Source organism: Pholis gunnellus, assembly GCF_910591455.1.
Source record: "Pholis gunnellus genome assembly, chromosome: 20".
Lineage (NCBI taxonomy): Eukaryota > Metazoa > Chordata > Actinopteri > Perciformes > Pholidae > Pholis > Pholis gunnellus.
In genome coordinates this window covers 5918026-5945170 of record NC_136547.1, presented here as the reverse complement: position 1 = coordinate 5945170, position 27145 = coordinate 5918026, and the positions used below count along the sequence as shown (strand labels likewise).

General features: G+C 44.2%; 1 protein-coding gene across 1 annotated transcript in view; it reads left to right on the top strand.

Moving 5' to 3' along the window:
* Positions 1-27145, top strand: part of LOC306712391 (cadherin-6-like) — a 55500-nt gene that overhangs the window by 18564 nt on the left and 9791 nt on the right. The window contains exons 2-7 of the mRNA XM_079181645.1: positions 1213-1598; positions 10898-11192; positions 13983-14102; positions 18355-18522; positions 20634-20821; positions 25769-26022. Of these exons, the coding sequence (XP_079037771.1) occupies positions 1362-1598; positions 10898-11192; positions 13983-14102; positions 18355-18522; positions 20634-20821; positions 25769-26022 (1262 nt within the window). The 5' untranslated portion in view covers positions 1213-1361. The remainder of the gene's footprint in view (positions 1-1212; positions 1599-10897; positions 11193-13982; positions 14103-18354; positions 18523-20633; positions 20822-25768; positions 26023-27145) is intronic.

The window sequence follows — 27145 nt, the reverse complement described above, 5'->3', positions numbered from 1 at the left end:
TATCACGGTTATATTTAACATGAGTGCATTTAGAAAGAACATGTTGTAGCCTGCATTGTAAAGTGAAATGCATCAAATAAAGAGGCTATAAGGAACTAGAGATTTAGTAAAGACTTGAATAAACACATTGGCTTTTATCAAAAAAAGAGACACGCCCACGGAGCATGGGAAACGCATCGGGTGAACAAGAAGGGATCCGTGTTTTCAAGCATGCACGTGTGATGTTTCAAGACGCGTCAGGTGGGGTGCAATCAGCGCACCCCGGTTGACAGTCGCGCCGGGATCACGGAGGTCCGCCCCTCCCTGCAGGGAGAGAAGACACAGCGAGCGACGAAGCGGGGCCGTAGAGCGCCACCTTCACCCCGGGTCTCTCGGAGCCCAGCAGAGCACCGAGATGCCCGTCGGGGGGCCAGACAGCGAGGGGCCGTCTCCGCCCGCCGAGTGCGAAACGAAAGCGCGCCGCTTTACAGGAAACAGGGGTGCGCTGGATTTATACCACAAGACAAATCCATCGTAGGCATAATCATTGTTTGATGGGTTTTTCATAATCGCTGGCAGCCAAAGATCGCACATCTCGATTTAATGCTTTTATTAAATAATTTGTGCATTTTCCTTGTATTTTGGTGCAGGCTTTATCAAGTGATGCCATATGTCAAAGGTCACCTCAGATCTGTATTGGCAGATGTGTGGAGATCACTTGCTAAACCAAGCGGAAACTTGTTTAATTTCAGAAAACGAGAGAGAGAGAATTCTCAGGATGGCACAGGAAAAGGAAAACGTGAAGGATTTGAGAGTGAAAAGAACTTTGTTTCATGAAACTAGGTCAATTGATTTTTATTTAAACTGTCTCGCTGTTCTGTTCTGTTTGTCTTTTATTATTTTCATTCCTCGTTTATAGTGTCTGTTCATGGTTTACTTATTGTTAACAATGCGTATGATTCCATAGACGGAATAGATTGTTTTAATACACAAAGCACACATTTAGAGAGACATCTCAAAGAGTGTTTTTTTTTTTGTTCTTTTTCTCATGGTTTCACTTCCCATGTGCACTGAACTCAATTTAATAAATACTGCATTTTCAGAACGCCTGAAACTCCACTGAGTTGGTTTTGACCATGGGTTAGGAGGAAAGAAAACAAGCACCTGTGCAGTAACAAATCGCTGCCTCCCCTCCCAGTATTGACACTCTGTTTTTCTCTGTAAATGTTCCAGGTGCCGTTTTTCCGCCCCATGTGAGTCCGGGGAGCCTTTCCTGCTTCAGTAGATTACAGCATGTGGACTGATCCGATACTCTGACCAAAAACCACCGGGACACGGACCACTGAGTGGGGGAGAAGACGGAAGGCTGTGGTGGTGTGGCCATGGATAGAAGGAAAGTCTGCGTATTGATGGTGCTGTGGGCCGTGGCCAGCCTCAGCTCTCCGGGGCACGGGCTCAGGGCCCTGCGGAGGACTACAGGGGGGCGGAGGGGGTCCGCGGGGCTGACTGGACAAGACGCCAACGGAGTGCCGCTCCGGCGCTCCAAGCGAGGTTGGATGTGGAACCAGTTCTTTCTGCTGGAGGAGTACATGGGGTCAGACATGCAGTATGTCGGGAAGGTAAAGAGCATGCACACACGACGCGCACATTCACCTACATGCTGTGTTATACTAGTGATTAAACAGCAGCTCCATGAGACCATCACAGACGAGTCCACCCTCAAGATCAGCTCATCTGATCTGACACCAAATGTACACACAATAATCAAACATAAGGAGATGGATAATCACAGCAATAACCCTTAAAACACATCTGATCAGTTAGCTTTCTCTGTATGTCTTGTTGTCCTCAAGTGACCACACTGTCGTCTTTTAACCACAGAAGGGCTGGGATCAAAGAGAGACGTTGGTCTGGTCCGATTGGTAATCGTGTTTGTTTATTCTTTGATCAAATCACTTCCTGATTGAAATGTTTTGGCTTTTTTCTTTAAGCTAATTTCTTGCAGGGCTCCTTTTGACAGAACTTAACATTTGAGAACTTTGACTTCTTGTGTGGAAAAGAAATGCTTTTATTTCTCAAAGTATGGGCTTTGAAGAAGTTGTACTTCTTGCTTGTACCCAGATAGATTAGTGACAGTGTTTTTTGTAAAACATGAAAGTTGAGCCATAACATGTGATGTCAATCATCCACCTTCACTCAGAAGTTTAGATCCTGGTTCATTTGTATTTGTATTTGCATCTCCTTTATTAACTAACATTGCGTAAGTAGAAAGGTTTCTACTTCTATATTCTGACCCACACAAACTAGCTGTTTGTCAGATGGGTTCAGGTCTCTCTCAGATGCTGAGACCAGCTAACAGCTCCCTCACAATCTGGGTGATATCTATCTAAAGGAATATTAGCCCCTAAATATTTTTTTCTAAATAGTTTTAAAGTTAAATGCATCAACCAGGTGCACTTTGAAAGCAAACATTGAGAGACGATAAATAATTGTGTTCGCAAGTACACAACTTAATGATGATCACATTGGTTGTAAAGAAAAAGTCACAACCACAGTTTACTGGTGGTTGACAGTCGCGCCAAGAGCCTCCTCCTCCGTCGCGTCCGTCTCACAAATAACAGATAAGTTTGTAGCTGGTGCATCAAACTTACAGCTTTCAGTCTCCTGCAGTCTCTCTCTCTCTCTCTCTCTCTCTCTCTCTCTCTCTCTCTCTCTCTCTCTCTCTCTCTCTCTCTCTCTGTTTGTGTATTTTCCTCAATGTGTAGCGTTTGCTCAATGTTCTGGGATTTGTTTTCCCCGAAGCCAATGTCCACACAACACAACTTTAACTTTTCACACGCCGACATTTAAAAAGTTGATATTTTTTGTGCATACAAAATAAAAGAAGTCTCATTATGTACTGTCTTGTCAATACATATTCATGAAGATAAATCCTCCCCATCCATCAATCCAAATTAATGCAAATTTCACCAGATATTACTTTATTTGCATTTTACAGTCACACAAAAATCTGAATTTATCATGCGACTATTTTGGAAAAGTTCATTTTCCAAAATAGCACTACAGGGGGGGGGGGGGGAAAGCTTACTACGGGCTGTGTCTTTTCTTTGCAGCATAATGGCTTTCTAGATAACACGATTGTCCGTTACAGACTCAGAGATCTGCTCTTAATGAGATGCTTCAAAATAAATAACATCCTGCCTACGAGTGTATCTTGCTGTCTCTGAGAGTACGAGAACCCCCCCGCCCATCAACGGAGAGTACTCATGACGTTATACTCTGCTCGGCTGATGCTCATATATCAGACTTCCATCCGTCCATCCTAAAGGCTGTGTTTGCTGCTGGCTGTCCAATATATTTTGTGCCTACCGTCAGCTCTGCGGCCGCTTGCACAATGTCCATTCCGCTCACATCAAGCCGTCCTAAAGCAGGCCGTCTCGCCCTCACAGTCAAACGCGACTTCCTCCGAAGGTATTATTTGTTCAACTAAATGAAAACACGACGTCGACCCAGATAACATGGGGGTGGGGGGGGGATTTACAAGAAGACGAGCCAAATAATGCTTGCTTTACATGCAGCGGAGCGGAAGTCAAGATATCAGTCTCCTCTTGCAAACCTACTGTAATTGAGGAGATTGTGAGGCGTCGTGGCAAGGTCAGGACGGCTGAGGAGGAAGAAAGGCTGTTTTGTGCGAGCAGTTGAATGGGCCCGGTGCTTTGCATTCCTATCGTGCGTCCACGGAGGATAGAGTCATCCAACCAAATGAGATTTTGCGCAACATACGTCCTCCTGGAGCGAGGGTCGACTTTCAGCCCCGGTCTAAAAGGATTACAACGCGAGCAAATACGAGGGAGAACAAAAAAAAAAAAGTTGAAAAGAACCAACAAAAAAAACAACACACACTGAGTGAATGAAGATCAGAAGTAAGTACCGAGCATGATCAAACCACTTTGGCTTCAGAGAGTGGTGATTGATGTGCCACTCGTCCTTTTCGCTTGTAAAATGACTAATAGCAAAAGAAGAATGGATTATCTGAGTGTTGTACACTTAGAGAGCCAGAGGCTTTGGCCTGAGAGCCCGACTCCTGAAGATGCTATTAAGGCATCAACCCTTCCAGCGCCACACTTAATCATGGCTCCAAGCGCTTGTTGCATCGCCCCCCCCCCCACCCCCCCACAAGTACATGCAGCTGGGAGCTTCTCCTCATTGTCAGCTCACTAGCCAGTTGTCGCGTCGCATCGCAGTGCGTGGAGTTTATCTGATTGCAATTACTGTTTGTTAATTGCTTGATAAAGTGCAAGCAATGAATGGCGCCCTAAACGGAATGAATGACTTTTTGAGTTGAGCACGTGGCTCAAACGTGGAGAACAGCCATCTGTATCGCCAGGTGGAGGCCATATCCTCACAATGTGCTGGGAAGTAAAAAAAAACTCCGGCAGAAACACAAAAGGAAAAGCTTTTGTCATTGCAAGCGGCATCATGGCAACCGGAGACCACAGCGTGGAGCAAAACCACTTTTGTTAGTGGTGAAAAAGATGAATTGGAAATAACACAATGGCAGGTTATTATAAACAAGGGAGCAGCTCTTGACACACAGTAAAAGATAGAATGATGAAACTACACTTGAATTACAACATCCCGTCTCCGGTTATTTGGTAAACTCAATCCAAATACCCCCCCACACCCCACTCTCCCCTGTTTTTTTTTGTTCCTTCCTTTCATTCTTTTCACGACAGCTTTATCGAGTTGTGAATTGCAAACAAATTAAAGTTTAATCTTTCCTGAACAAGCGTAACAAAAGCAGTCGGAACAGGAAGGAATTAAGGGAAGCGATCGAGATGAAGGGGGAAACGGGAGACTCTGGCGCCGGCTTGTTGTGGAGCTGGTTGGCTGCTAATCTTGCTAATCTTGCTGTATTGGCCAATGATTTCTTTTTTTCCTGCAGGAGGGAAATCACACATTGCCTCTCATTAGCAGGCGAGCTGCATACAGGCCTCGCAGGGCTCGGGCTGTCACTGGGGGAAGAGAATGTTTGTTTATTTCATTATTTCCTCCTTTACCAAAGGGCACATATCCACTGAAAATGGTTAATGGCCTGTGGTTTAGGAGTGTTTGTGCTGTACTATCATATCTCATAAAGTATTTACAGCCCCTGATAGGCCCCAGTGGTTCTGGGTCTGCTGGGTAGACTCCTCAACACAGTCCCTAGCAAGTGAGCAATGCTCTCTGTACGTGAACAAACACACCGGGGCGTGCATGCACACACACACACACACACACACACGTCTGCAACACTAGCCTCCAGTAATGGGCTGGAAATCGGAGGAAAGACAAAAAGGACGCGATGAACACAGACATAATATTCTTCCCAGTCCTGCATGACTCAGCGGTTGAGGCGACCTGGGGGAAGGACTCAAGCGTCTTATGGCAGCGGAGTGGAAAGGTGCAGGGATTTTGTTTTTTTTGTGTTTGTTTGTGGGGGGTTGGAGGGATTTTTGGTCTCTGTTCATGCCCCCCCCCCCCATTACCAGCTGCTCACCTTGGCAAAGAGGCAAGGAGTTTGCAATATGGCAGAGGCTTGGCTGTACCCGAGCCATGGCGATCCCTGCGGCGACCCGGAGCACACATTGGCAGTGTTTGTTGATTAGGCGATAAGTTCCCGCTTGTGCGCCAGGAGGGGGCGACTTAAATTATGCTGTTCTCCTTTTCGCCCCGTGAGCAGCGGTGGAAAGGGTGTGATGAGGTCATGCGGCGACGAGGCCCGGCAAACATCTGTCTTGACAACGTTGCCGGAGCGAAGCGATGTCTGAGCGAGATACGACGACATCGCCGCAGCGCTTCGCAATTGTTTCCGTGCTATCACCTGCCTACTGCTGTTTCAAACTCCTGTTGGTTTTCTCAGTGTGAGATTAATTGATTTTCTATCATCAAACATTCTGGCTTCGTCTCTGCAATCAAGTAGTCAGCTGATCAAGTTTTATTTAATTGAGGGGCAAATAGATATGACAGCAAAGTAAGGCTGTGGCCGGGATTTTAGATGCACAACCCCTGAATATTGTTTTAACAAAATAAGTAAAAGTTTCGGAATATTTTATATTCTTTAATACTCATTTAATCATATTTTCTTTATTTTTTCATAATTCTAAACAATGGTCTAAACAATTTTTTAAAGGCCTTTTTAAATAAAACATTATTTAGTTTATTAATTTTTAAGCTGCACGCCAATAAATCCCAACATCACATAAACATTATCTTTCAAAATTGAGCTGTAAAAACAATTTTGTTCTTGAAAATAGCAAAAGTCTTCTTATGCACGGTTGATGTTTCAGCTTCTTTCCATTTGTGATCAACTTTCCTTGAGGATTTTCGAAAAACTATAAAGAAAATTATAAATATTTTGTATATCTATACCTGAAAACAATTATAGGTAATGCAAAATGAAGGTTGTTGCACTAGATTTTAAATTTGAAACTAAATATTTTGACAACACAGTTAAAGAAAAATGTTCTCAGAAAATACTTCTCTGTGTTATAATTTCAAATTAAATTGTGAGTCTGAAATGAATAACCGTATCGGCCTTAAAAGGTCACCGTGTGCAGTTTTTGCGTCATTGTCCACTGTGAACAACTATTCCGGTTGTTAAAATCACACGCTCAGGCTGCGGCCCTGCAGCAAAGTGAATACAAACTGTAATACAAAATGCTTGTAATGGAAAGATAACATGCTGGATATTATGCATGGGACACAAAACGAAAAATGTCAGATGTCCACAAGAGAGAAATATATCTTAAGTGACATTTTCACCTTTAAGTCTCTGCAGCTCTGACCACATATCTCAAGTTTACACATCAACAGACATTTGATCGGCTATTTTTGTGCACAGTCTGAGGCTACCATCTGGCTAGATAGAAGGCAGCCAGGACTCTACAGGCCAGGACACAAGGCCTTAAAGGCTAACTGGCTAATTGCCCTAAGCAGCCCATTTCCAGAGCCATCTTTACGGCCTAACTCGAGTGATGCACAAATGGCGGCCAGATCGAGTCTGCGTTCACATTTGCTGCACTTGAAGCTGATTAATTTCACAAACAAAGACAGCTCGCTTCTAAGTTCTCACACACAGATGTCTGATGAATACCACTTCACTTCTCAGCCCACTTCAAACTGGAAGATGAAGCAAAAAAAAAATCTTCTAGAGTGAAAAAATGGCAACCATTGGAAATGTCACGGTATCACTCTGCAGAGAAGGCTAATTGAGTGGAAGTGTTTCAACATATATAGCATGTCATTGATGATTTAAGGGTTTAAGTACAGGGTCAATAGTTTACTTCACAGTTGATTCAAAGAAATCTTTGCTAGTCATTTTTTCTTACAAATGTGAGAATCTTTCCAATTTTGCCAATACAAATCTGAGATTGAGTGGCGCAACCTCCCTTGATCCTTTGCCACTCAAGTTAAAGACACTGATTGACATTTTGGTAAATAGGCTTTAGTGAGTTGAAACGATTGATATCGCTCTCGTGTCTGTACAGTACATTTGAGGCTACCACGAGCTTCCTGTTAGCTTAGGTTAGCATAACGAGTGTAACCAGTGAGCTCAGCCGTCTCTATGTCACAAAATCAGACTACCAGCTCCTCCATAGAAATAAAGGTTCCAAGCGGGTTCTTCCTGAAGGGCTGAGGTTCTTCCCGGAATAATTTGCTTCTGAAGAACCCTTTTATTGAAGAAAGAGTTGTTCAGGGCCTCTTTGTAGGGCTAAGGGTTCCTTTGAGAACCCATTTCATCCAAAGAACCCTTGTTGGAAAAAGAGTTCTTCAAGGATTGTTGAAAGCATGTGTTAAGCCCGCACAGCCCCCAAAACTGTGCTGCACCACGTCAGCCCCGACCCATAAGGGTTCTACATGAAAACCTTGGAATATACAAATATTTTCAATAGAACCCCCTGTTTGGGTTCTTGTTGAACCCCTTGGAATATACAGTACAATGGTTACCGATAGAACCCCCTGAGTGGGTTTTAGATGAAACCCTTCAATATAAGATATAAAGGAATATAAAAGTGTTCACGATATGGTTCAAGGTGTAACCCCTCATGTTGGTTTCTTCACTGAAAGGGTTCTACCAGGAACCAAAAAGGGTTCTCCTATGAGGACAAGCCGAAGAACCCTATGTGGTTCCAATTAGCACTTCTATTTCTAAGAGTGTACTCACTCATTAACATGTTGTATCTTTTTTGTTTCATCCATGCAAACACTATAGTTTAAAAAAAAAATCTTTATGCTAAGCTAAGCTAAGTAGCTACTTTTTGTAGCCTTGTGTTTAGCTTATAAGCATATTTCCAAATATGTCAAACTGTTCCTGTAAGAACACAAGGATTTTAGGCCACTATTATAGAACAGAACGACTTCATAAGATGGAGATGTTTTGCAGTGTCCTCTTCCTTTACAAAAAGAGCAAATGTCCCAGTGTTCATGAACATCGCGTCATGTTCTCTGCTTTTGTTTTTTACGATGTGGTACCACAGGAGGGCAAAGGAGAAAAGGCGAGCTATTGATGTGCCAGAGCTTCTTGGTGACCATACTGAATGCACATGTGGCTTTCTTTTCTCGCCCCTGTGACAGTTTAATTGTATTTTCGATATAAATTGATCAAAGGACCATTGTGAATGCACGTTGGCCTGCCACATTGATTTCCGGGAGAGTTCTTTTTTTTTTTTTTATCCCTCTTAATTTGAGTGGAAGGGCTGCAGTAAATTCACCTCGCCAGCTAGGTGGGCAGCTGGGAGGGACGAGGTCACTGCAGCAGGCGCTGGAGTTCGATACTCTGAGCTGCCTTGAAATATCCTTCAGCCGAATGAGGAGGAACTCTTCAGAACCACAAGATCTTTCTGTTTCCATAGAAATGACAGTCGACACAGCACATGTCACACTGTCTATCTCACATCTCAGCCGAAAGGAGAGGACTCAATGGTTATTAACTGAATTGTCGTGCCGGCAGAGATAGGCGGCTTGATAGACAATCATAGAAAAGGACATTGCAGCTATAACAGCGGGAGAAAGATAATAATGTTGAAGTGGATTGTTTTCAGCCAACTGAGTCTCTGTTGGAAGCACGTACTGTAAAGCAGAATAGAAAACAAATAAAATTCCGCAGGATGTTCTTCTGGCTTGGTTAGACAGAAAAGAAATAGGATTGTTTTGACTAGACTTCAAGTGGGTTAATGAAACAGTGCTCCGCTCTAGATCCTAATCCGAAAATGCTGAAATTCTGCAACACACTCGACTGGCTTGGTTAGACAGACAGAGAAAGGAATGAAAACAGTCATTTTTACCAGCGTTCAAGCAGGCGAACAAAATAGTGTTAAAGATGCTAATCCACAAAGCTGTTCGTCTCACATGTGCCAGCTTTGCCCTGATATAACAGCATGAATTAGTAAAGCTCCCGAGCACCTGGGATGAAAAGCTTTTTAATATATGATGAGAAGGGAGACTTTGCAATGTGCTCCCACGTGACCCAGCTGCAACGCACAATATCCCCCCTCAGTCTGTCCACCGGCAGAGCCAACAACGCTTGTAGACACAGCAACATCTCGCGCTCAAAGGAAAACATGCATTCAAACTGTCCAGAATCAAACGCGCCGGCTCACTCAAGTTAACGAGGTGTCATCCACGGACTCCCGGAATCACGTGCTCGTGAACATTCGGGTGGCGTTTGCCTCGGTTTGTACTTTGCAAACACGTGCCCGCTTTTTGCCCTTCACCCCCCCCCCCCCCTGCAATTAGACGGGGAAAACGGGAGGCAGGGAAGCAGTGGGAGGGGAAACGACTGGACAAGCTTTTGATGAGTTCTCTGAGATAAATATGTTGAGGGGGGGGGGGGGGGATTTGGTGGTGGAATTAAAATGTCAGCGCATGCTAAGCTGCTGTTCATGCAGGAAAAAGAAAAAAAACAGCAGATAGAGAGGGAGAGAGCAAATATTAATGAGAAGCTCCACAGACAAGTGGACTCTGGTGCTCCTCTGGCATGTTGGTCATGTTGCTGATCCATCAGGGATTGGCAGGCGGCGGACGTGTGCGCACTCATGCTGGTACTTCACAGGCTTCGACCCACCGGCATTCTGTTTTACAGCACTGTGCTAATGTCACCGTCGCCCTGCGGTTAAAAAAAAAAGAAAAGCGTGATGACAACCTGCATGTAACAATACCAGTGAATGCAACATTCTAAGCGCTCCGGCTCTGTGTGTTTTTCTTCTTGGCAGGATGTGAATTTCACAGAGACGAGGTGAAGCCACGAACGTGTATCGGGATGACGTGATGACAGTTTACTAAAGATGATATGAATCTGTTAAATAACACCAAACGCACTTATCAAAGCTGTCAGTCTTTCTTTGCCAAGGCCCAGATTGGTCAGATCATTCATGTGTGCGCGGCGTTTCAGAAATACTTAAGTGGAAAACTGTGATTCGACTTTGAAATTTGATTTTGTTGACATCTTTGGTACAAAGTGCTTATTGCTTCTTCTTCTTTTTTCGCTCTGCACTTCTCAGAGATCACCTGTCAAACTGTGCAGCCAGCGCTGTGATGTTTTTCTCCTTTTTTTTTTTTTTTTTCTTGGACTTTGTGAAGATGACGTTCGTGCTCACTCTGGCTATTTCTGCTCATGCAAACGAGGAGACGTCTCCCAGCAAAGAGAGCGCTGACACTTGGTGTTCATAAGAGCACATTAAGCAAATGTGAAAGCTTCCGTGAGCCAAAGTTTGAATCACTGCTGTGCTATAACAATTAGCAATAGAGAGCTCCAAAGTGGAAATGTATTAAAATGAAAATGGCACAAACTGTTGCTTGAAATTGTTGTTTGGGAGCTGCAGGTATCCACATTATCATGTTTTATATATATTGTTTTTTTTTTTTTTTTTTGCAACAGCTTCACTCTGATTCGGATCGAGGAGATGGAAGCGTGAAGTACGTGCTCACAGGGGAGGGAGCGGGGTCCCTCTTCAAGATCGACGAGAATTCGGGGGACATCCACGCCACCAAGAGGCTGGACCGCGAGGAGAAGGGCTACTACATCCTCCACGCCAAAGCCGTCAACCGCTTCACCAACGAGGCGCTCGAGGGTCAGTCCGAGTTCGTCATCAAGATCCACGACATCAACGACAACGAGCCCCGGTTCACCAAGGACCCGTACATGGCCAGAGTCCCCGAAATGTCCGACATCGGTGAGTTCCTGCCGTAAACATTCCTCATAAATGTATAAACCTGCACATTCGCTCTCCTCATTCATTACTTATGGTGGAATGATCGGCGAGTCTATTTATAAAGCACATTTCGGCAACGAGGCAATTCACAACGTAAGACGAAGAGCAAAATAAACGCATCATAAAAGAACGTTTTAATACGATTAAAATCCAAGAGACTAGAAAATAAAAGCAGTTCCAGTGCAGTGAAAGAAATGATTGAATACATTGTTGATTCTAATCAAACTGTAAGTACAGACTAACGGGGTGAGTTGCTGCAGCTGTAGCTTTACTAGTTTTGTTTGATGCGAGACCCAATAATGGACGGTTTATTGCAGCGAACATCACTTTGACTTCGCAAGAAATCCCTCAATCACAAGCTAGACTTCACTTATTTAAACGGCATGTCAAGGTCTTCATCAGCAGAAGCCACATAGAGCAAACATGACGACTGTTTTCATCCTGACGGCACAACCCGAGTGTTCAGTGAAGGAGAGCTGCCTTCAATTTTTTACTTTCAATGTGTTCGTGTAAGCGTCGATAAATAGTCTAAATGATTTAAAGCCTTCAATATTACAAGAGATTCTTTGAGGAGCAACTTGTAAGTTGATTTGTTGAGTTTCGACTTTAGAATTGTTAACTAACGCAGGTCGCTCGATAGGCCGCTGTAAACATACAGCTTTTCCTCGCCCCTGAGATATTCTATAGGGACATTTAATGAGTTAATAGATTAAAAAAAAGACAGATTAGTAATTAAATAGTAACAATAATTACATAGACATTAAAATGATAATAGGTTTTGTGTGCACAGAAGGCTAAGAGAGTTTTATTTAGTATGTTAAACCATATTTATTGATCATGAAACACAATAATTAAGTGTTTACACAACTGAAGATGCTTGTGTGTGTGTGTGTGTGTGTGTGTGTGTGTGCGGCTGGATTAAAAGGCTTATGATTCAAATAGGATAGAGACGGTACAAAATGCCAGTCTTCCTGGATCAATGGGACTTTATCAATCATAATAATGATGCAGACTTAACAAAGAGGGCCCGGCTAATTAAATGAGACGAGGAGCTGTTTTATGACGAGAGAATAAACAAGGTAAAGCGTCTCTCTGTGTGATGATTTCAGCACTGGTGCAGATTATCTTTTAAATACAGTATTGTATTTATTAAAACAGTATTTCATTTAATTACCAGCTTTTTTTTCAGCTGCGTCTTCGCAGTGAGTAATTGCAGATTCCACGTCTGCAGAGCCAGTTTCTCAGACGGCACCGTTTGCTGTTTTTCGTATTATCTCTCGGCACCAAATGAAACTTTAATTCACCGTGCACTTCTGCTCTGGCTCTTAGTCTAAAAGTGCACCGTGGCCTCATGAATATAGATAAACAATATAAAAAAAGCCCCCCTAATCAATACTTGCATGAAAACGTGGTTTGAACTCTCTGTTCTGTTGTGCTGCTGCGGAGCGTTCAGGGACCGAGGGACATCGGTCTTGCAGCCCAGACATGTGACAGAGTTGTCACTCGGTTCAGCAACCCCAAGAGAGAGGCCAGCACTTATCTAAGGGCAGCACGGGTGCCCATGGCAACAACCGAGGTGTGATGTCACCGCTTGGCAGGGCATGTGTTCACGAGTGGCTGCGTCGCGGCGCTGCCCCTTTAATTGTGACAAACACGTTGAGTTTTATTATAGTGTCACGGCTCTGACATTCTTCTTCTCTCGGACTCTCGGGCTGCCACGACTTTGACAACTGAACGATTACAGTCGACTGTAACTTAGCCCCCCCCCCCCCCCCCCCCCCCCACCCTCACCCTCACCCCCTTGCACAAAAACTGTGATTATTCCGGACTTGTTTTGTCAGAATATTCTTTTCTCAAAAGCTTAAAGTCGGCGATGAGATGGCTGATGTGGATCAGTGATATTTTCGAAAAGCCGCCATGTCAGAAAAGCCTCTTTGAGTCTAATTCCCTAGTTAAAGGTATTAGTGATCAAGGTTCGGTGAACTTGCTCAGGAACCCTCCCGAACTGTCACTTACACCAAATCAGACAGCCGTGGGCTTTCCCTCACTGCTTTCTGCTCTTACCATTTCATACGGACGACATTGATTTTTAAAGGGGGGGAAAGTCTCCTCTCGGCCCTTACAGATCATAGCTGACATCGAATTAGAGAAGTTTCGTGGGGTCGTTAACCCATTGTATCGCACAATTCTATATTTATACCACTTTGCCATTAAATATTTCGACTCAATTAATTTTCTTCTGCGTGTAATGAGGCACCACTTGGCCCCGCAAGGCGCCATTTGGGAGGTAGCACTTGGCTAACCGTTTCCCTTTGTTCCACTGAAATGGGGCTTCAGCCTCTCTGGAAGGGAAAATGGATCACAGTCGTTCGCCTGCTATCAGATATTTGGCTTCTCAGACACTCCAGATCTGTGGATACACTAATAGGCTTCTTGGGGTTTGCAGAGAGCCGGTATCGGTGCCGCTTGTATGCTTAGAGAGAGATATACTTAGAAAAATACATTAGGACTTATCGATTAGCCGAGAAAATCAATCATGTATACGGCTATAAGTGGCCGAGGGGTAAAGATTGGTTTGGGTAATGCAAAGGGACAGAAATGATCAGTCACATTCTGCACGAGCATGATTAGAAGAGGATCCGACACCTCATCAGAAGGTGCATCAGCTTGACCAATTATCCAGCAGGCCATTTTCAGTAGTATTGAAGAGTAGATCTAAATCATTGTCATGAATCTTCCCTTCCCCAACAGGCACCTCTGTAATCCAAGTGACAGCCACAGACGCGGACGACGCCACGTACGGTAACAGCGCCAGGGTGGTGTACAGCATCCTGGAGGGGCAGCCGTACTTCTCTGTGGACCCAGAAACCGGTCAGTGACGGGTTCAATATGCAGCTGTTGTGCGTTGTGCTTTGTGTTTGTGCCTCCATCGTGTCGCTTCTCCTTTCCGGCGTAGAAAGTGTGACGTCAACAGAGAAAGTCACCTTTTTCTTCAAGGACTTTCTAGAAGTGATTGTCTGAAGAAACGAGCAGCGTTTTAAGAGAATCAAGTGAAACTAAGTTCGATGAAACACATGAAAGTAATTGATTTTGGATCAAGTTAGAATAATTCAGTTTTGTCACTTCTTTTGAGAAAAACAAGTTTTTTTAGGACTTCATTACAGGTAAGATCGTGATAAAGTTGAGATCTTTCCAGCTCAGCAGCAGTGATGTCACTGCAGAAATGTATCCTATACCATGACTCAGTGTTAGTCCTTCAAAAGACAGGGGCGGGGGCTGCTTTGTTCATCTTTTACCAAAAGCGCCCATACGAAGAAAAATCCATCATGAAGGAAAATATTATAATAGACCAGTATGCACTGCAGCCACAAAGGATGTTTGCTTTCTGACTGTGTGTATTTCTTCAGAAGAGCGTCTCTCACCCTTCGGCCCTGACGATGCTACTGCTATTGTGCTCTCCACCTCCACATGTAACCCGCAAGTTTACAACCTTTTGCCATTCCGGGCAAACATAACAAATCACTGACACCAACTGAAGCAGAAGGCAGGAAATAAAAAAATAAAAAATTATCACAAAATTACTCCTGGAATGCTGTGAGCTTTCCCTTTTTCAAACCGAACCAAAAGCGCCGACACATCTGCCTCCTCTCGCAGGCTGACGGGCTGGGTGGGTGGAGGAGGGAGGGGGGGGGGGGGGGGGGGGATTTGTAGTAGGGAGAGTGGCAAATCACCAACCCCCAAAATCTAGCCGCTTGCTAGTTTTAATCATTAATGTGCGCTTTGGAACACATCCCGCTCGTGTCTTTTTTGCTTAAACAAAAGGGAAACGACGACAAAAAAAAAATGCCATTTGCAGATTAGTGCAGGGATTAACAGTAATATGGTTTATCCCACATGTGGTATGTAAGCTGACATCCCCTCTTTCACAAAGACATGCCTGGACATCACATTATAAGCAGGATTTTGTTTTTTCCCCCCTCTCCTCCTCTCTCTCTGTGTGTGTGTGTGTGTGTGTGTGTGTGTGTGTGTTGTAGTCATTAAGCAATAACAAAGGTCGACGGAGATGCAGAGCTATAAAGCGGCGATACGTTTGCTCCTCTTCCTAAAACGATTGCTTGTCTGTGACATAAATCACAAAAAATAAACGTTGCCTGCGTTTCCTTCTTTGCCACGTTATGTTTGGGAGGAAGCAAGTCAGAGGGCCGGGCCCGTCTGATCTGAGCCGACGCCAGCCTCTCCTCCTTCCCTATTGTTTGATATGCAGTGAGTCATCTATTCACACTGGCAGCGATGATGTTTGTCAAAGCGGTTTATTTAGGGTGAAAATTGTGTTTTTCATCTTTATTCTCTCACTCCACGACGTCTGTCTGTTTTTTTTTTTTTTTTATTATTTTGCTTCAAATTAAAACGTGTAATGGCAGACAGGATTGAAGACCGGCTCTGATGGGAGATGGAGCACACCTTTTTTGAATGTGCTGCCAATTACCGCTTCGCTCGGTCTCTGTCCTGACTCCAACTAGAGATCTGACGAGTCGGAGCGGAGGAGCGAGCAAACCGCGCTGCACTTGAAAGGCTGAACGTTAACGGAGTCTTAATTCCAAAGGGGAGATAAATGATGCCGAATGCATCTGGAGGTGGATGTTGCGCACAAGGAAATGAAAGGGAGACGCCGTGGTCTGGTTTAGGGTCGGATGGGCCCTTTGGTCCACTTGCCATTTTAATCACGAGGACACAGACACCAAAATGTGCTCCCGTGTGACCGCCGAGCTCCGTGCCGCTGCCCCGTACTCGGCGAGAGAACTGACCTTTCAGCAATAAAATGTTGCCGGTGGTTTAATTATCTGGCCCGTAGATGCATGAAGCAAAAAAAAAAAAAGAAATATCATTAACTCAATACAGGCAGGCTTATTTTAAGAACTGTTTCAGGTGAGTACAGTGATCTTTAGATCCACCTGTGGAAAAGGTTATGTCATATGGCGGCTTGATTCTGAGAAGGTTGTACACAAAACCTGCCAGACTTGGCATGGTTTAAAAGACGAGCGTTAGAGCTGCACATACTATCTACAGGCTGTGTTCATACTGAACATATTATTGTTCTATCACAGCTGCATTCACACTGCATTCATTATCAGTAACCCAGAGAGAGTCACGTAGACCTGTGTTTGTCTTGCTCAAGGGGACAGGGCGATAGCAGATCAACAGTATCTAACATAGAAGTGGATTACATCATCGGAAAGCTGTGACACATTAGTTAATTTGCATTAATTTCAGATGCAGCTCAGCAGTGTGTGTGTGTGTGTGTGTGTGTGTGTGTGTGTGTGTGTGCAAAGTGCTTCTAGTCATAAATCAGAAAATTGTGAAAGTGTTGAAGGTCTAATAACATTATGGAAGAAGTATGATGGCTGCTCCCATGCCTTATTTTATATGGGATCTTGCAGCAATTGTGTGGTTGATGCCATTTGTTACACAGCTTTGGTGCTAAATGTAACATTGTTTTACCACAATGGTCAAAAGATCTCTCCAAAACACCAGATGAAGACACAAAGGCCCCGAGGATCACCAAAGAAAGAGTCATGCTGTGATTTGGTGTCAAACACTTTTGAGATTTGTTATGTTTTTGTCAATAGCCAGCGAGCGCTTCTGTTCTGGAAGCTGCTCAGAAACCCCTTTATCTTTATAAAGGGGTTTATTATACAGCCCCTGAATGCCCCTCGCTCTCTAGTTTGTGGCAGTAAAATTTCTCCAGTCTGATTATCCTCGAGGTCACATTTCAATGATTTCAGTGTCATGGTTGGTAACAATGGCTTCATTTGTCGGGTAGTTTCATAAGGTATCAAATCCATCCGTGTCCATCCGAGAGTCCAAGGAGACGTCTTCAAATGTCTAATTTTGTCAAACAATAGTTGCTTGTTATTCAATCACTTATTGATTAATTATTTCCCTGCTACACTGTGTATTGTTGATTGTTCATACTGCACATGTTACAGTAACTGTACATACTGTATTTTGGTGAGTTGCTCTTATTGAACATTCTGTTTACAGTTTATCTGTACGCACACTGCTGCTGTTTGCACCTTGTGGTCGGATTATGAACTGTGTTTTGTTGCCGTTACTCTGAGTGTCAATAAAGATTAATCACATCTAATGTAGTTTAATGTCATTTAGAGCTGCTATGCCTAATATAGTGTACGTTAGAGGGAATGACTTTCAACACTAGCTCTACTTTGTAAAATAACTGATAAACTGCATATTTTAAGATCGCCAGTTTTATTTACTTTACCATAAAACTTAGCACTTAGCACTTATTGTATTCGTTTGTTGCACTTATTGTATTCATATTAGTTTGTTTCTGCACTGTACAACATTTTTATAGTAGTTTAAACTGATCTTATGTTCCTGCACACCCAAACCTTATTTCTGCTGCAGCAAAATGACGATGTTGAGGGATCAACGAGGTCACAAGGTCCTCTTGTGTTGAGCACACCTCAGAAAACGCTTTCAGCTTTACAAAGTGAAGAGTGAAAAAGGCAAATGAGCCGCTCAGAGTCCGTCTAAGCAAATAAACCCGAGTGTTTCATCAAGGTCAAATTAAACATTGGCAATTAAACAGTGATAACATGTTTTAGGACTGCAGCTAATTATCGTTTTTATCATCGATTAGTCTGCCGATCGTCTTTTTCATTGGTCCATCAATCATTTTGTCTGTAAAATAAGGAAAATGCCCAATAAAGTTTCCCAGAGCCAGAGGTTTCGTCTGAGCTTCAGTTCACAAGACAAAGATATTCAGTTGACTGTGGAATAGGGCGAAGAAAAGCAGCAAGTTCTCACATCTTGAGAGCTGAAACAAGCGGATTTACGGCTTTTGGGCTTAAAAGATGACTCAAAAAATCTATTAAACACTAAAATATTTGCTGATAAAATTTTATCTCAACCGACTTCATCCTTGAAAAAAATGCCTTTGTACATACTGAAATAAAGAAGAAGATTGTAAAACCCTCTGAGTAAAAGCCCTTCTGATTTTTGGCTGTATGAATACACTTGACTAGGCGATGAAATAACCAGATGGGCTTTCTTCTTTTGTTGTAAATAAACTCCCACCATAAATCGGTGCATTTCTCTTCAGGCCTGATCAAGACAGCCCTGCCCGGCATGGACCGAGAAGTCAAGGAAAACTACCAGGTTGTGATCCAGGCTAAAGACATGGCCGGACAGATGGGCGGGCTCTCCGGCACCACGACCGTCAGCATCACCCTCTCCGACGTGAACGACAACCCGCCGCGCTTCACCAAGAGTGAGTACAGCCTTCTAGACCCCCCCCCCCCCCCCCACGCACATACTGAGTGACCGATACTCAGCCCATGAAAACCACTTGTCGGTGTGAGCCGGTGCCAGGCAGGCAGCCCCCATCTGGTGTCAGTTTCAAAATGAATTTGGATTATTGCAGGGAGCTCTGGGTTTTGTGCGACTAAGGCGGGCCTCTTAAAGGCAGAGAATAATTAAATATAGAGCCATATGACAGAGCGAAGGGTCCTGCAAAGTGCATCAGATCAGCCCCGTAATCCCTATTAAATGAAGAGAGTACATTCACTGTTTTTTATCTGCCCTCCTCTCCCTCTCTCTTTGTCTATCCCACACTATTAAGTCTTTCTTCTGCTGCCTTTTACTCCATAAAACCGATCTTCTCAATTTAGTGCTCGAACTGTTCTTGGTGCATTTCTTTTTTTCCTTTCTTTTTGTTTCCCTCTCACTCATCAATCCTCCCCTTCTATACTCACTTTCAGTCTAACACATTGTCTCCCTTACTTCTCCCCCCCCCCCCATCCCCATCCCCCTCCTCCTCCCACCCATCTCACTTCCTCTGTCGCACATCTGGCAAACGGCAGCCGGATCAGATTGACAGATTACTGGTGTCGTCGCGTTTCCCCCCTCGGTGTACGGCAAGCGGCGACTGTACAGTGAGCGACGCGAGGCGACCGCAGAACTCCCCGCCGTCCCCCCATTTATCACTCCCTCCTCCCCCTAGCTTGGGGGGGGGGGGCAGGCAGACACTGTCATCTCAGCCCCTCCACCAATGAATGAACAGTAGGGGAGACGGGGATGGAGGAGGGTGACAGGAGGGGAAGATAGAGGAAGAAAGAAGAGTGATGCAGGCGACAGAAAGACAGCCTGTGATGGAGGGAGTGTGTGTGTGTGTGTGTGTGTGTGTGTGTGTGTGTGTGTGTGTGTGTGTGGCGGGGGGGGGGGGGGGGGGGGGGGGGGCAGACAGAGGGGAAGCTTGAAAGAAGGAGAAAGAGGAAGAGATATTGTAATGGGACACCCAGAGGAGGTAGAGTGTCAGGAAGCGATATCATTGTTGTCTGCCGGAGTGATGCCTCTTCTTTTCAACCTATTGCTAAATACCTGTTAGCCCAGGGAAACCTTCTCGTAGTGCGTCGCTTTCAGTGTGTGTGTGTGTGTGTGTGTGTGTGTGTGTGTGTGTGTGTGTGTCAGCGTCACTGAGACCTGCCGACTCAGGCGTTGCCAAAACACTGTCAGCATGTTTTATTAGTGTGTCAGTGCTGTTTGTCTCTGCAGGCTGTGTGTATATCGCGCCCGCGGTCCAGCTATTTATTTAAGCAGACGAGATGCAGCTGCCGACAGGCAGCGATCAATTTACCCGCCTCAGAACCAGGAAATCATCTTACAAAATAAAAAAAATAAAAAAGACGAAGAAGAAGAAAAAGAAGAAGCAATTAATTTACGTTGAGCAAAATTGGCCCAGAATTTATGTTACATCCTAAACTCCTGAGTAGTGAGTCAATAACGCTTGTAGCAAGTTAACGTGAAAGGCCAAATGTCTGTTTTGGAAATGAAATATGTTTCAGCGCATATGAAATGTCTGCTCCACAGCTGATCTACAAATGTTGAGGCACTAAATCTCCGACACGGTTTCTCCTTTTCACACACACACCCCCACTCCCCGGCTGGCTCGCCTGGTGCTGCTTTCTGATTGGCTCTGACTCACCCTCTCCCTGACTTGCTCCCTTGTATTCTTGCTCTCTGACTCACCCGCTTATACTCTTTTTTTTAATTTTTTTTTATCTACTAACAGGGTCATAAAATATACGCAGGTTATGATGCACGACCGATGTCAGGGGTGGCGGTGTATTCTCTTTGTCTCTGTGAATTAATCTCGGCTTTATTTTAGGCCTTTAATGCTTCTCGATTATACTTTTAATTGTGATAAAATTGCATCTTTGTGTGGAAAACAGGGGCGTGACCTGACTCGTAAGGGCCCGTCTCTCATGCTCCATCTCTGACTCACTTACACTCCAAAGCATTTCCTTCTCAAACTTTTTCTTTTCCTTGTTCATCTTTTCATGCAAACGGCAAAATCACGAAGACAATATTCTTTCTCTCCAGCCCTCTACGAGTTCAGAGTGCCCGAGTCCATCGAGCTTGGGTCTGCCGTGGGAGCGATCCGCGCCATGGACGCCGACATCGGCGAGAACGCCGAGATGGACTACAGGATCATTGGGAGCGACGGCCTCGGCATGTTTGATGTCACCACCAATAGGAGCACGCAGGAGGGCGTCATCCTGCTGAGGAAGGTCAGCGACTCTCTGTTTGTGGCCTGTGAGGGTTTTTAGAGTGAGGGGTGTAGCGTCCACTGGGGAACCGGGGGGACATGTCCTCCTCTCTTTTCAAAATCTCATTTGATTTACTCACTAAAATGACTAAACAGTGTCATCTTACTGCTGCTAAAATCCAGATGAGAGAAGCTCTGAATGGATAAAAAGCTTTGATATTGCTATCACCTTTTGGCCCTGAGTTTCATCCATCAGGCTCTGATTGGTCGAGTTTATTTGGGACTCTGAATTCTACATTTTTTAACAAACAAAGACGAGACATTGAAGTTATAATCATTACAAGTTCTCTATAATCATTAAAAGCACTGTTTCTGTTTGCTGCATTGTTAGCGCCGTAGCTGCTAGCCGCCGGCTCAGCCATTGCGGAGCCATTGTGGAGGCAATCCCTCAATTGAGGGATTGCCTCCACGCAGCTCTCAACATGGCAATGGCTGAGCCGGCGGCTAGCAGCTACGGCGCTAACAATGCAGCAAACAGAAACAGTGCTGACAGAGCTATCAGTGTTTACCTGAGTGGGAACAGGAGGGTGGGCGCTTAGCTTCCGCGTCAACGCCGTGGGTTGGGACGGCGTTATCAGCAGTAACCGCCATGTGAGCACGGTGTGAGCTAGCCTGCGAGGAGAAGTTTAGATTACAGAACACACACACAGAGGGAGAGCTGTTTGCTGCTATATTAATATTAATGCTCTGGATATCTTATAGAGAACCTTAAAAGTTTTCGTCGTGGTTGATTCTGCGACACCGGTGGTTACTGGTGGTAACAAGTACGGTGTAATACAACAGCAAACACTCCTTGAACAGCTACTTTGTCTGAAATACAACGGAAGAGCAGTCAGTGTACCGCTCCAAAAAAGAAGTCAGTCAATAATCGACCTTCTCCCATCAGGCCGCGGGCAACCGCGGTCTGATTTCACGCTGCACACGCGGCGCGAGACGTTTTCCACACGACAGCAGGACGTCGCAGAGTCGGTTGCACTGCTGTAGAGTTGGAGGTTTGCAGCCTGTCGCCTGCAGCGTTTCATCTAACAGCTCACCACGGATGCTCCTCCTGTTTCTGCAATTTTTAAAAAAACGGATTCGCTGTAAATCCCAAAATGACCATGTCTTGTTCTGTCGACATATTTTCGATAAACGATCACAGCATGTGCTAAACGCGGTGACAAATACGTTTGTGGAGACGGCCTCACAATAATATGTTTTGCCAGTTGAAAACCTTTGTGCAGAGCAGCAAGACACCAGTAAATCCCTTCAAGTGTATGAAGGCAATTTTTAATACTGGTGGACTCCGCCACTATCAGTGAGACTGTACGACTGTAAATAGTATCACGGGTTTGATTTCATAAACATCTTGAAAGGACAGTGTGCTTTAATTTAACATTTACCATTTAAAAAAAGAGTTGAAGCAATACTACCATGTCATTGTAATATTATTATAATAGCTAGAATGATACAACTAAATGAAGGAAATAGCATGCACATTGTTTCCCTTTTGTTTGTAGTGTTGTTATTTTAACCCTCGTCTTCATCCCACCGAGCCAGACCTGCCTGTAGCTCGTGCGCTTCACACTTCTCATCTGGCCAACGAAGGGGAAACGACACAATGAACCGCACTCCGTAACGAAGCAAAGTGATAGGAACTTTATGATTTCCATACGCTCTGACAGCCAGCAGATGGACAGCGGACTTATTAGATTCCAACTTACACTTGCCTCCACTCCCATTACATGTGTTTTTGAGTGAGGTTCATTTTTCCTCTCGGCTGAGACCAAAGCAGAAACACTGACGCTCGGTATGGATCGCAGCATTCAGCGGTGGGCTGCGGTGTGTTTCTGATGTGTTCAACAGAACCTGGCAGTTACCTTGTCAAGCACGCTCTCTGCAGCCCTCCGATTGATCGCCTCCATCATGCCATCATTAAGTGCAAGATGGCATAATTGCCTTTTGAAGCCGCGGCAGTGCTGTAGGGGATGTGGTGTGCAGGCAGAGTGATGTGTGTGAGGACCGAGCATGCCCTAATTCTGAGCCTACTAATTAAATGGGTTTGTCAAGTGGGAGTGTGTGCCATCTCCGCTTTTAACCGGTCCTTCGAAGCAACGTATTCCTCCCATTGACGTGCGGTGCCACACCCCGCCTGCCTTAACGCGGGACGGTGAAAAATTACCGACTCGTGTTGTTATTCATGGTTCCAGAGAAAACGACTCGTTCCATCTGGATTTTTCACGCTTTCATTGGCTGTTTCCCCAACGATGGCGGACCCGGCGTTCTTTCATGTGTACAGTAGGAAGCCTAACTCTGATCCAGCTGCTCCTGCTCAGCGCTGGGTGCACATTCATTAGAATGCACCGCTCCCTAATTATTCCTGTCAATGAAGGGGATACCTTCAGTGGCTACAACTTAAAAAAAAAAAAACAAGCTTATGAAAGAAACATAAAAGCTAAACACACCGCCAACCTGCACTGAAATGCACAACGACTGAAAACATTAGCAGCCGCGCAGGAATGAGGCTGCTAATCATTGTGTGCAGTCCGTACATCATAGAAGTGTAACAGCAGTGTGCAGAAGATGTGGGATTATAGGGGATCACACATGAAAAAATAACAAAGCTGCTTCCTTTTGAGCAAACAAATGTGTAAAATGAAAGTCTGTACACCAACAGAAAGCAGTCTCGAATAAATATACATTATATTAATAAATATACATATATTTACTGGCAAAAACGTTTCTAAGTGATTTTACAGAATGCTTTCTTATCCTCATCCTCTATATGTTAGGTGTAGGTGTAGTGGTGCTGAACAGATGTGTCCTCCAACGTAATACCAGTCATGACACTTTGTTTTCTACATTTCAGTTCTTTTTAATCTTTTGCCCTTATTAATAGATTCCAATGTAGAAATGCTCACAACCTTGACACTCCCTGACAAATGACGGCAGTGGGAGATGTTTGTGTTTTTTGTACTTTCCGTCATGCATTCAAATGAAACGGCACACCAAAGTCTCACCATCCACCGCCACTCGATATGTTCTCCGTTGCTTCTTCACTAATCCAAAACGCTGATCTCTTCAATCAAAACAACAACAAGAATGAACGGCTGTCAGTCAGACATCAAGACACAACTTTGATTGTTTCACAGAGTTTGGCAGGGATCAGGAAATCAGGTTGAAAAGCACAAACAAGAAGTTGGCATGTCTTTGTTTCTGCCTAAAGAAGCAGAAACAAAGTGCAAAAGAAAGATCTTACATTTAATGCTTGATACCTGCAATAATAGGACTCAATAAAAGACAGTACAACAATTACCTAACATACAACATTTATCTCATTTATATATACGCTGCTTTGTCCAACCAGAGTCCCTCGCTAAAAATACTTTCATGCCGTTTTTGTACAGTAACCCAACCGTGTTGTTGCCAAAATGCCACATCAGTCACATTATTGTGGATGTGGCAGCAGTTATCATGTCCAAAAGAGCCCGGGTCTGATCCATGCAGCAGCCCATGTGTATCCATCGACGGTCTTGTTAGTGTCCTTGAAAACGACTCTGAGCCGCTTCACACGCGCTCATTAGACGATGCTCGGGAAACGATTGCCAGTTTAATGAATTAAATCCCAATCTGACCTGAAATTAAATGCGGCAGGATGCTCTGAATGGAGATGAGTTTACACAAAATCAACAGCTGAACGTGTTGCTGCATACAAATGAGTGTTTTCAAAGTAAATATTAAGGGGCAAACAAAAAGTCACTGTAGAAACTTCTTTTTATTTCAAGAAAACAAAAACATGTAACGTCACAGTTACTGCGTTCCCCCAGTTCGATATTCTGTCAGCACACATTAAGTAAACAATACAAAAGGTTTGATGTTGTCGGGGACTTATTTTCCCAGGGTTCAACACTATGCTGTTTTCCCTTTGACGAGTTACTACAATAGCATGTCATCTTAAGCGAGTCGAGCTGTGAAACGTATTTTTCAGGTTCAGGTTAGAGCTGGAGCTCATTCTCATTCTCAGATTGTCAGAAACACGCTTATTTGTACCCAATCCACAATCTTTACCTAAACCTCATGTGCTGCTGAAACCCAAGTGACGCCAAAGGGTCCTGATCAGGTGTCCTTATGTGACGAGTTTGGAACAGCAATGGGTCGGGGCAGCATAAGACCTTCGGAACATAGGAGCCTGGGAGAGCACACGTAGAACTGGGAACATATTAATGACCCCGTTAAAGTTGCTAAATTCATTCATTTTGCTCCCGTCACATTTTACTCTCTGTGGCCTCGTTTTTCACACCAATATTAAAGTCCTGCACCTCGAAGGAAACCGCACAATCGTGGCAGGAAGCAGAGAGAATTCAAAAATGTCTTTTGTGCAGTATAACACAGTTACCATGACATAAATGATATGAACTTTCTTTGATAATTGATTTCACAAAAAGTGGAAAACAATGTAATCCATATACAAAGTGCCCACAATTGTCGCCAATAAATGGAGGCTCTATGTGCCGCATACATTGGACTATTTACATGTTTACAGCCTCTACTGACAGCCTCTCGTGTACTCTCCTCAATGCTCTGTGCTCAGCAGCCTTTCACTGAATTTTTGTCACATGACTGTTGGTCACAGGCAAATCAATCATGGCTTCCTAGTTGCGCCGAGGAGCTTAGAATGTAATGTTTTTTTACAGGATCTGGTTCATTTGATGCAGGATTTTAAAGGAGACATGCAGAATCAAATTGAGATGAAATATCACAATTGTAAGCTTCGTTTTGGTTACCTTCTCTGACAGAAGCATTCGTCGCACATGATGTGTTCAAGGGCCGTCAGACATATGACGGTGTAGTTTTGGCCATTATGTAAAGAAAACAGGAAAGCCATACATACTGTACTCACTATACTTACAGTACTTTCTGTTTTTTGCAGCCTCTGGACTTTGAGAGGAAGCGTCAGTACAGTCTCCGCATTCAGGTGGAGAATTCCCACATCAACCCCCGCTTCTTCTCCGTGGGCCCCTTCAGGGACGAGGCCACCATCAAGATCATCGTGGAGGACGTGGACGAGCCGCCGGTGTTCGAGCACGCCAGCTACGTCATGGAGGTCAAAGAGGACGCAGCCAGGAACACCGCCATCGGCTCCGTCAGCGCGTCCGACCCGGATGACAAAAACAGCCTAGTCAGGTACTGAACCACATCACATCTTAAGGGACCATATCAGGGATTGCCATGTTTTGATCCAACTCAAACACCATGGCCTATCCCACAATAAGAAGGGCGGGCCATGGGATGTGGCCAGAAGCTTAGGGAGAAGCTACTAAGCGAATCACAGATATTATATTAGTGGCAATACTGACTTCTTTTAGTCTAGTGAACGCCATTTAATGCATTCTAGTGGCCTTGGCAGGTGATTGGATGAACCATTGGTCAATCAAACTGTTGGCGAAGCCAGTCGGGAGAAGAGTGGAAACACCTTTTCCATTGAGAAAAGCCCTCAGTGCAGTTCTTTGCTCTTCTTTCAATGAAGGAATACCTTCCAGTTCTGATTTAACTGATCTACGCTAACCTCTTTGAGAGCCGCCATTGTTGTTTTGAACAAACGGTCGCCTCTCTGTGTAGCTGCTAGTAGCTTTTAGTAGCTTTTAGTAGCTTTTAGTAGATGCTAGTAGCTTTTAGTAGCTGCTAGTATCCTTTAGTAGCTGCTAGTATCCTTTAGTAGCTGCTAGTAGATGCTAGTATCCTTTAGTAGCTGCTAGTAGATGCTAGTATCCTTTAGTAGCTGCTAGTAGATGCTAGTATCCTTTAGTAGCTGCTAGTAGATGCTAGTATCCTTTAGTAGATGCTAGTAGCTTTTAGTAGCAGCTAGTAGCTTTTAGTAGATGCTAGTAGCTGCTAGTATCCTTTAGTAGCTGCTAGTAGCTTTTAGTAGCTGCTAGTAGCTTTTAGTAGATGCTAGTAGCTGCTAGTATCCTTTAGTAGCTGCTAGTAGATGCTAGTAGCTTTTAGTAGCTGCTAGTAGCTCCTCATGGGACGGGGATTTGCTTATCTGACACAAACATTACTTGAAGCCTGGCAAGAAGGATTTTTTACGTGACACAGTGATTCTTACGTGATTTCGTGATAACCAAAGTGGATGTTTGTACATAGTTGCTTCTCCATAAACATAAACAGCATTAAAATACATAATGTGCCCTTAGTAGAGAGAGACAAAGTTCACTGACAAGACTTCGTTCACGCACGTACAAAACTATGCAAGTATTCTATTATATGGGAGTAATGGCAGCGGGGTATGAGGCAGCACCTTCCA